Source organism: Bos indicus, chromosome 3, assembly GCF_029378745.1.
Source record: "Bos indicus isolate NIAB-ARS_2022 breed Sahiwal x Tharparkar chromosome 3, NIAB-ARS_B.indTharparkar_mat_pri_1.0, whole genome shotgun sequence".
NCBI lineage: Eukaryota > Metazoa > Chordata > Mammalia > Artiodactyla > Bovidae > Bos > Bos indicus.
This window is the reverse complement of record NC_091762.1, coordinates 17,438,991-17,449,431: the sequence shown is the minus strand read 5'-3', so window position 1 is coordinate 17,449,431 and position 10,441 is coordinate 17,438,991. Positions and strand designations below refer to the sequence as shown.

General features: G+C 44.5%; 1 protein-coding gene across 1 annotated transcript; it reads left to right on the top strand.

The window, feature by feature from the left end:
• The first annotated feature begins 2,337 nt into the window (after window positions 1-2,337).
• On the top strand, window positions 2,338-4,701 carry LELP1 (late cornified envelope like proline rich 1). Its single transcript, XM_019958355.2, has 2 exons — window positions 2,338-2,463; window positions 4,239-4,701. Exon 2 carries the CDS (start codon window positions 4,260-4,262, stop codon window positions 4,590-4,592), a length of 333 nt encoding a protein of 110 aa, XP_019813914.1. The 5' UTR covers window positions 2,338-2,463; window positions 4,239-4,259; the 3' UTR covers window positions 4,593-4,701.
• The last annotated feature ends 5,740 nt before the right edge of the window (window positions 4,702-10,441 follow it).

Genomic DNA, 10,441 nt, shown 5'->3' with positions numbered 1-10,441 from the left:
GAGGTATGGGTTTGGGGTGGAGGTGGGAGGGAGGCTCAAGAGAGAGGGGACATATGTATACTTATAGCTAATTCACATTGTTGTACAACAGAAATAACACAACGTTGCAAGGCAATTATCCTCCAATTAAAAACTTAAAAAATTTTTTAAAAGAAACCTGTTTTGTGTTTCATCTCAGGAGTGCCTTGCTGCTAGCTAGCTGCCAACCAAACTCTAACCCAAACATAAGCAGATACCTATTAGTAAATGTAACCCTTTAAAGAAGGGGTTTAAAGACTAAAAAGATAATGGACAAATGTCCAGCTGACAATCCAATGAGTGATAGACTTTTATTTAGTGGTAATTTCTTAAGCAAGAAATAGGAGAGAGGAGAAAGGAGAGAGCAGAAGATGACAACAGCCGGTAGAAATCATTACATCTTCTCTCATCACTGTCACAGATGACTGGCTCCTCCATATCCACTTGCTAGTTCAGCTGGTCCAGAGCTGAACAGCAGGTGGAGCTGGGATTCTTGAGATGGGTGTAAGAGCTGCTTTTCAATGGCTTTGAAGAGACAGAGCTCTTGAACAAACTGAAGGAGGTAAGAAAATGAAGATTGGGCTACACCAAGACAATGCATCCAACACCAATTATCCCAGGGGCAGGGGGCTCAATTCTGGCCCACCCTGGACTTTCATTTAGGTTCACTTGGGTTTTATGACATTCTTTATCCACTGTGAATACCAAGTAAACCCTGCATTGGGGCTCCCCATCCTCCCTAGTATCTTTACTCTTCTGTTCCCCAGTCCTCTCTTTCTGGACCAGCTCACTCTCATCCACTCAGTAAACATATATTGGGCTGAAGTGAACTCAAGCTCTCAGGTCTGCCCAGCAGCACAAGAGTCAGAGCCATCTTTCCAATAACCACTCAAGATGCTCTACTGCAAACACAAAACTCTTAGATTCAAACTCATTTTCTTCCAACACAAACCTCTTATGTTTCCTCACTGCCCATTAACAATAGAACTTCCCCAGTGGCTCAGTGGTAAAGAAACCGTCTGCAATGCAGGAGACCCAGGTTTGATCCCTGAGTTGGGAAAGTCCCCTGAAGAAGGGTATGGCAGCCCACTCCAGCTTTCATGCCATGGAGAATCCCATCGACAGAGGAGCCTGGTGGGCTACAGTCCATGGAATCACAAAGAGTCAAACATGACTGAGCATGCACTGCACCCATTAACAATGGGAGCACCGGGGAGTCCTCTTTCTTAATTTTCTTAACTTTCCACTAACAAATCCCATAAATTTGCCTCTCTGATGATGTTTGTCTCATTGGCACCCTCTTTCTTCCACACCGCCACTGCCTTCCTTCAGAGTTGGAAATTTTTCTGATTTCTTTGAAACAACCTAGTTCAACTTTCATTCCACCACTCCATTCCCCAATATACCCTACACTGCTGTCAAAAATATCTTTCAACACCTTAGGCGTGATCATATCACAATTTTAGCCAAAAATCACTCATGATTCATCAGTGAATGATGATGTCCATTCATCAGTAAATGCCAAGATGAATTTCCTGGACCAGGGTTCAAGGCATCATGTGTGTCTGAGCCCTAGTTGCCTTTATTAATCCTATTACTACCCTAGACACATCCCTATTGCAACCACAAAGACCCCCTGGCCAGGTCTTTGAAAAATCAAGGAAAGAATTTCTTAGAGGCAACCTTTTCCACTCTAGTATTGGAACGGGGCTTAGCCCAACAGGTCAGAACTGGTCAGGGGCATCAGACTCAATTTCTTTAGAATAGGCAAGATTTACCTTAGATTTCAAGGGATGGCCACTCCTTGATTTAAAAAAAAAAAATCATAGAATCCAGAAAACTGTGAATTTCAGGAAGAGATACTGAGAAAAAGTGCTAAGGTAATCCTTGAATTTGAACCAGGGAGTATGGAGCTTTAAAAATAGATTTTGGAATCTCATGCTAAAAACACAGGGAGGACAGGAGAGTCAAAACAGCTGTGCTAGGTCCTAGGAAACTCTCCTAGAAAGATAAACAACAGCCAAGTTCAAAGGAGTTAAGATTTAGGAGGCTAGGAGAGGAGAGAGAGACCAGGTGCCAACAGAGCTTTTCTGTCACCAGCAACAATAAGGTTCCCTGGCCTTAGAGTTCAGTACCCTTCACCACAGCCTGATTTCACCAGCATGAATTTTGAGGGTTGGGGAGAGGACGAGAGAGTGAAGGAGGTATTGATCATAGCCTACTCTCATGTTCAAAGACTTGAGTTGAGCTGGGAGCTCTGGAGCCATACAACAATTGCTACTTGATGATGTAGCAATGAGGTCACAAGTGGCTGTCTCCTTCTCTCCTCTTCCGGCTTCCTCAGAGCTGGGCAGAGGAACCAGAGGGGAAAATACACCTTCCCGGGCACAGCCATAATATCCACCTCACTCGACTACTTGTCAGCTTCAGTAACAACACAAAGGGGTGAGTTGCATGTCAACAACTAGAAATGCCCCATCTTTTACCTCTCCTTTCTGGGGAATGACCCACCACAGCCCAGGCACTGAACAAGGTTGAAATGACAGCTGTGTTTGGGTGAAAATTTCCTCTTATTCTCAGTAGCAAGAGCTAGCTACAATTCATTTGCAAGAGTGATTCTTAACCATTTTGGAGTTCAATGTAATTATCTGTCTCTTCAGAAAGTCATACGGACTTTAAAACAAAAGTAGATTTAAACATTTATTTTTATACTGTTAAAGGAAATCCAAGATGTGCCAAGTTTATCCAACTTGCAAGTATTATTAGAGACATAAGAGCTCTGTCCATATCCAGAAGTCAAACAGTCTATAGAGGAAGACTTAGCTCAGGGCAAAATTTAACAGAGGGGGAAAAGGAATTCCTCCTGAAAATCACGTTTTGTGGCTCTGACATTCATATTTTCAGAGAAACTAGAATTTCCCCGTTTATGTCCTCTTAACTTCTTCCCTCATCCTAATCAACTAGGAGAGGAGTTTCCAGAGTGGTCCATGGGAGCCCACTCATGGTGGGGATTCAACTCTTTCCATCCTCATCCCTCAAATTAAAAAAAAAATCAATTCTTAAGGTTTTGAGAGCTTAGACAGGACATAGAATTGAAATAAGTGTCCTGGGTCACTAAGCCCACTAATATATCCTCCCATTCAATTTCCAGAGGGATGTGGAGGTGTTCTTACAAGAGTTCTTTAACATGGTTGTCATGTCATGGATGCCTTTAGAAATGTGGACTTCCAAACTTATGGACTCCTCAGAATAATGTTTTGTTTTGTTTTATTTTATTTTTAAACTTTACAAAATTGTATTAGTTTTGCCAAATATCAAAATGAATCTGCCACAAGTATACATGTGTTCCCTATCCTGAACCCTCCTCCCTCCTCCCTCCCCATACAATCCCTCTGGGTCATCCCAGTGCACCAGCCCCAAGCATCCAGTATCGTGCATCGAACCTGGACTGGCGACTCATTTCATACATGATATTATACATGTTTCAATGCCATTCTCCCAAATCATCCCACCCTCTCCCTCTCCCACAGAGTCCGTAAGACTGTTCTATACATCAGTGTCTCTTTTGCTGTCTTGTACACAGGGTTATTGTTACCATCTTTCTAAATTCCATATTTATGCGTTAGTATACTGTATTGGTGTTTTTCTTTCTGGCTTACTTCACTCTGTATAATAGGCTCCAGTTTCATCCACCTCATTAGAACTGATTCAAATGTATTCTTTTTAATGGCTGAGTAATACTCCATTGTGTATATGTACCACAGTTTTCTTATCCATTCATTTACTGATGGACATCTAGGTTGCTTCCATGTCCTGGAATAATGTTTTTAAATGAATGAAACAAAATACCTGGGGTTATGGAAGATACTGATTACACTGGTAAATATATGGTTAAGTATGGTTCTTATGTTGAGTTTGGGCAGGGTCCCAGGACCCTAGGTTAAGAACTCCTGCTCTAGGAGCTATGGAACAGAGACAAGGATAAATGCAGAGAAAGCAAAGTAAGGGTGATGAGATCAAGAAATGTTGTCAGTAATGCACTGCAAGGACAAGAAGACAGCCCTTAGATAAGAATTTGGTCTAAATCCTGAACGTGTCCCAGGAAAGGCTTTCTTAAGAATAAGGCTGGGCACAGGGCAGGACGTGTGAGGAGCAGGAGGCCCCCCTCCCACCCTGCAATATGGTCTCCCACAAACAACCTGTCATGTATCTCTTTACAGGGCTCAGAGAATCAAGAAGGAATGTCGAGTGATGATAAAAATAAACCTGGTGAGCCCAAGAATGAGCCCAAGCAATGTGATCCCGGGTGTGAACAAAAGTGCGAAACGAAATGCCAGCCCAGCTGTTTAAAGAGGCTGCTGCAGCGGTGCTCTGAAAAGTGCCAGCCACCAAAGTGCCCACCACCAAAGTGCACCCCGTGTCCCCCATGTCCCCCATCGTGCCCCCCACCCCCAAAGTGCCCTCCACCATGCCCACCGCCCTGCCCACCGCCCTGCCCACCACCCTGCCCTCCTAAGCCATGTGTCAAGTCCTGTCCTCCTAAATGCCCACCACCCTGCCCACCCCCAGAATGAGGCACCAAGGGTGCCACCCAGCCCACTACCTCCACCATCTCATCACGTTCACCACCGAGGGGCTGAGAGCTGAAGCCATGAGCTGACAAGTAAACGTGTTCCTCTGCTGTGCAAGACTTCCTTCTCTTGGTTTCTTGGCAGTTGGGGGTTTGTTGTCTTCCAGCTTTAATACCAGTAAGAAGCAATCCCCTGGGGGCGTGAGGCTAGGACCCAGGCCCTCCACACTCAACAACCTTGGAAGATGGCCATGCATCTGACCCCACCTGCTGCATGGAGGGATGCGGCATCTTCTGAGGGGTGCACCCGGGGAACATGCCCTGTTAGAGCACCACCTGAGAAAGCTATAAACATGGCTATCGAAGTGGCATCCCCGGGGGACACACTGAGCACAAGGCAGGAAGCGGGCATGAGGGGGAAAGGGAGTGGACATTGGGGAAAGATCCAGCAAAGTCAAGGAAAGAAGTCTGCCATGGCTTTTAGTCCCACTGCCTGATGCTGGGCCGGAACATTCTGAAAACAGGCTGCATGTGTTTAAACTCTAGCTCTGCTTCCCTCTGGCTTCCCTGCTGGCTCAGACGGTAAAGAATTTGCCTGCAATACAGGAGACCTGGGTTCAATTCCTGGGTCAGGAAGATCCCCTGGAGAAGGGCATGGCAGCCCACTCCAGTATTCTTGCCTGGAGAATCCCCATGGACAGAGGAGACTGGTAGGCTACAGTCCATAGGGTCGCAAAGAGTCAGACATGACTGAGGTGACTTAGCACACACACAGCTACAAGGAGTGTACATCCAAAGTGGCTCAGTTCACCAAAGGGAAGTTTTCATTTGTATTGCCGGGAAGGATATTAGGATGAGGAGAGGGCATGTAAAATTAAAGAGAGAACTGTAGGAACCAGGACTTCAGGACCCAGGAATGTGGACTCACCGCCACCATTTCAATTTCCCTCATCTCCACCAGTCTCCGCTCCTCTTCAGGATGGGTCTCCTCACCCCTTAGAGCCCCCTGCATGCGCCATGGTCCTTGACCAGGAGGACTCAGCTTGTTGATGGATATGTTATGAGGCACTCCTGTTATTTCCAGAAAAGAAATCTGATTGCTTCTGTCCAAAAACAATGCCCAAGCTCACAACATCTGAGCAGAAGTAGGTTTAGGATTCTCTACTATCACAGAGGTAATGAAAGAGGCCAAATCTGTGGTACTTCCTGTAGAATTATGGCCCATAAACATCTTTCTATCCCTTTGAATCTGGAAAATGGTTCAGGACAGCAAAGGGTACAGTAAGTACAAATAGTTCAAAATGTGCCCAAGAAAAGACATCTGCGGCCCCCACTAGGCCAAGGTCATATAATCAGCTGGTTGCAGAAGCACTTTTAGGGCACAAGAGCTAGACAAGGCCTTTAGGGTACAATCCCCTCATTTCTTCAGATGTCAAAATGACCAGTTGTCTTCTCTGACATGCAGAGCCTTGAGGGTCTCAGAGTCTCCTAGCAAGAATGGGAGCTTGGCACCCACACTGTAGGGTCCTGCAGAGAGGTTCCTCCTGGATGCAGGAACCTCTGAAAGTCTGATGTAGGGAATCAGGGGAGGTGGGGCACGTTCAACTGTTGGTAACAGGTGGGAAACTCTTCCACCCACTAGAAATCCAAAAGAAAAGAGGGAGGAGAGAGAAGGAAAATAGAACAATAAGGTATCATTCTTATTCACATATTTAATGGCCACTTTTTGATGCTAGAATAATTTTTATTTAAAAATTTAAGTTAATCTTTTCCCTCTCACCAAAACAAATCTCTGGAATAAACACATCAAAAAGACAAAACATAAAAGCACCAGAAGAAAACTATTCAAATAATCTGGGTATGTGATGGGTCTTTGCAGGCATAACCCCAAGGCGGAAACCATATTTATGTATCTAAACTTATGTAAATACATAAATATGAAATTATACATAAAATTTATAATGATCATTTTTAAATAATAAACCCCAGAACCCCAATGCTAAACACTGTGCCACTATTGGTGAAAGTGTAAATAGACAAAATTCTTTTAGAAAATAATTTGAAGAATATGATATGTATCAAAAGCATAAAGTGATTCAACTCTTGGACCCAATTGTTCCTTGTCTTGGAATTCATGCAAAGAAAAATAATTCCAAAATGAAAAAAAAAAGTCTATATAAAGCAAATTATCACAGTGTGACTTAGAGACAATTCAATCTAACAGAGATTTGGATAAATAAATTTTAATGAAACATTAACTTATATGCAGAGTACATCATGAGAAACGCTGGACTGGAAGAAGCACAAGCTGGAATCAAGATTGCCGGGAGAAATATCAATAACCTCAGATATGCAGATGACACCACCCTTATGGCAGAAAGCGAAGAGGAACTAAAGAGCCTCTTGATGAAAGTGAAAGAGGAGAGTGAAAAAGTTGGCTTAAAGCTCAACATTCAGAAAACAAAGATCATGGCATCTGGTCACTTCATGGCAAATAGATGGGAAAACAGTGGAAACAGTGTCAGACTTTATTTTGGGGGGCTCCAAAATCACTGCAGAGGGTGACTGCAGCCATGAAATTAAAAGATGCTTACTCCTTGGAATAAAAGTTATGACCAACCTAGATAGCATGTTCAAAAGCAGAGACATTACTTTGCCAACAAAGGTCCATCTAGTCAAGGCTATGGTTTTTCCAGTGGTCATGTATGGATGTGAGAGTTGGACTGTGAAGAAAGCTGAGCACCAAAGTATTGATGCTTTTGAACTGTGGTGTTGGAGAAGACTCTTGAGAGTCCCTTGGACTGGAAGGAGATCCAACCAGTCCATTCTAAAGGAGATCAGCCCTGGGTGTTCTTTGGAAGGAATGATGCTAAAGCTGAAGCTCCAGTACTTTGGCCACTTCATGCAAAGAGTTGACTCATTGGGAAAGACTCTGATGCTGGGAGGGATTGGGGGCAGGAGGAAAAGGAGACGACAGAGGATGAGATGGCTAGATGGCATCATCGACTCGATGGACGTGAGTATCAGTGAACTCCGGGAGATGGTGATGGACAGGGAGGCCTGGCATGCTGCGATTCATGGGGTTGCAAAGAGTAGGACATGACTAAGTGACTGAACTGAACTGATATAAACATTAATGGAATGTATGGCATAAACAGTTATGTTTAATCCAAAATTTCTATAATAATAATAATAGAAGGAAATTTGTCAGCATTCTAGTCACTTTAGGACAATGGAGTTATGGGTAACCAGTGAAGTAGTTTTATTTTCTGCCTTTTTATTAATAGGCTTCTATTTCTTTTGTAATAGGAAAAAGTGATATAATCATGAATGCCTCAGAGACCCTCAAGCTCCTCTCATTTGCTCAAATGAACAAAAAAAGAAAAGGAAAAGAAGGAAGAACGTCTTTCTCCACCTCTCCTCTCCTGAGCACGCCTCTGCTCTGGTGCCTGCCTCCAAGGCATAGGATCACAGTCCCACAGCCAAGCGGCTCCATGGCAGTGTGGGTCAGGGACTGGGGCTCTCCTGGGGGCCCTGAGGATATGGCACAGACTGGATGGAGGCCAGCTCTGAGAACATGAAACCATCCATCTGCCAATTTAGTTCTCTTTTCTACTATGTAAATGAAACAAAAGATAGACATCTCTTAATGACTACTTTCCCAGCGGGGGAGGGGAAAAAAAAAAAAAACCTGGATCAAAGGCAATTCAGCTGGAAGATGGCTGGAACATGATGAGTGTGCCACCTTCCAGCAGAATGCCATAATTACTCCCAGCCCCAGCAGCAGTCACCTGCTCCAAAAGGTAGAGGGTTGTGTAAATAAGCAACACATGAAGAGTGGCACCCTGAGAATCTGTGCAGTGCCAGGCTGATGGCTCTCAGATAATGTGAGGGGGCAGGACCAAGCCTTCTCCTTTCCTGGGAAAGCCGTTCTGAGGGTCCTTCAGAAGGGCAGAAAGAAGATACTCTACCCTAGACTCCCTTGCATCACGTTTTCTCTAGAACCAGGGTGTGTACCGTCAGTCTTGGAAAAGCACTTCTAAGTCTTCCAATGAGGCCAGCTGGGGACAACAGGCAAGGTGAGCCCGTGCTATGAAAAGATGTGCACGGAATACAAGGATGTCTTACTTTGAAGCTGAAAGGAACCTTAGCGATCATGTTCACTAATCCCCCACCTCTACACACATGCAACTGGGGAGATGGCAGGAAGTAACCAGTTACCAAACCTGTGTTATTTTCCCATTCTGCTTCTATGTGACCAGATATTCCAGCCAGGTACACATACAGGCTCACCCTGGGAGGCTTTATTGATGATGACAAGTCATAACTGCTTCTATGTCACAGCTGTTAATGGTCAGCAAACAGATCAGTAAATACAGAAAGTCAAATGCCAAATATTAATATAGGGATTCTAAGATACAAACGGATCATAAAATGCATACTGGGGTATTTTTAGTTGCACCTGTCTTCCAGGTACAGGAAACCTCAAATAGCTCACCTAAAGAGTTCCATGCTCTCTCCCAGGCTAGGAGGAAGTGATGCTCAGCCTGAAAGCTATTCCCCAGCTGGGACCCGGGAGATCACGAATCACAGTAGGAGTCAGAAGGGGACTTTGTCATCACTGGATATGAGAGTTGGATGCGGCATTTAACAGGCCCTCAGTGTCCAGGTGAGGAAACAAAATTCCAGAGAGGAAAACAATGTACCCGAAGTCACAGTGGCTTAGTTGTTGGAAGAGTACAGGATTTCTGACTCTATTTTATGCCAAGATTATCCTGAACCCAGACTCAGAGGGAAAAGGACTGAAGACCAACATCAAGCCCAAACAACTTGGGAATACTATTTCCCCCATTTTCTGTTAGTGGTCTTTAACCCAGAGGTCATGAACCCCCTGAAAGTGAAGGTTTGTATATATAGATACATCTTCATGCATGAGTTGAATGCTCAGTTGTTCAGTCATGTCTGACTCTTTGTGACCCATGGACTGTAGCCCACCAGTCCATGCGATTCTCTGTCCATAGAATTCTCCAGGCAAGAATACTGGCGTGGGTCGCCATTTCCTTTTCCAGGGCATCTTCCTGACCCAGAGATGGAACCTGCGTCTCCTGTGTCTCCTGCATTGGCAGGAGGATTCTTTACCATTGAGCCACCTGGGAATGTCTTCATCACTCCCAAACTGTTAAGAACTACTTACTGGTCTGTGTCTTTGTTGCCTCCTTAAAGTTATAAAGAATCCCCAGTACAGTAGTTTCCTAAATGTTTTTACATGGACAGGCCCCTAGCCCAGACACGAGCTCACCATATAACCTCGAACAAGGCCCTACACAATTTTGCACCTCAGTTTCCTCATCTTAAAAAAATGCAGCCAGTAAATGATTCCTTGTCTCCTGTTTAAAGCACATGCTTGGCTAAAACAAGCAGGTGGAATCCATGGGCCCTTCTGGGCCCATGGCCTGTGATCCAGAGCCCCTCCCATGACCTCTGAGTCAGACTCCCTGTGTGGTGACACAGAAGGAAAGGAAGTGAGAAGAGAAGTGGACTCAGCTCCGGGAATCCACAAGCTCCTTAAGCTCTCCAGAAGCACCTGCTCCCCAGGAAACAGGACGAGATACATTCAGCTTTATCAGAGCCGCTGTCCTATGATAGGCTGATGGGATCAGCCGAGTGATTCAGAGGAGTCTGGGAACTTTTACGATATGAACAAAGGAGGTAGTTATTTGATGGGAAAGGGGAAAAAGCAATGTCCTGCACACACCTGACTCTCTTCTGCTGACCCTATTTAATTACACCCTTGTTCCCAATAATGACAGTTACAGAAATCTAAAATCTTAAATCTCAGGTGGCATTGAATCA

Bases quoted from the DNA above. Each gene is read 5' to 3' on its own strand.
- LELP1 (XM_019958355.2), top strand. From the start codon at position 4,260: ATGTCGAGTGATGATAAAAATAAACCTGGTGAGCCCAAGAATGAGCCC.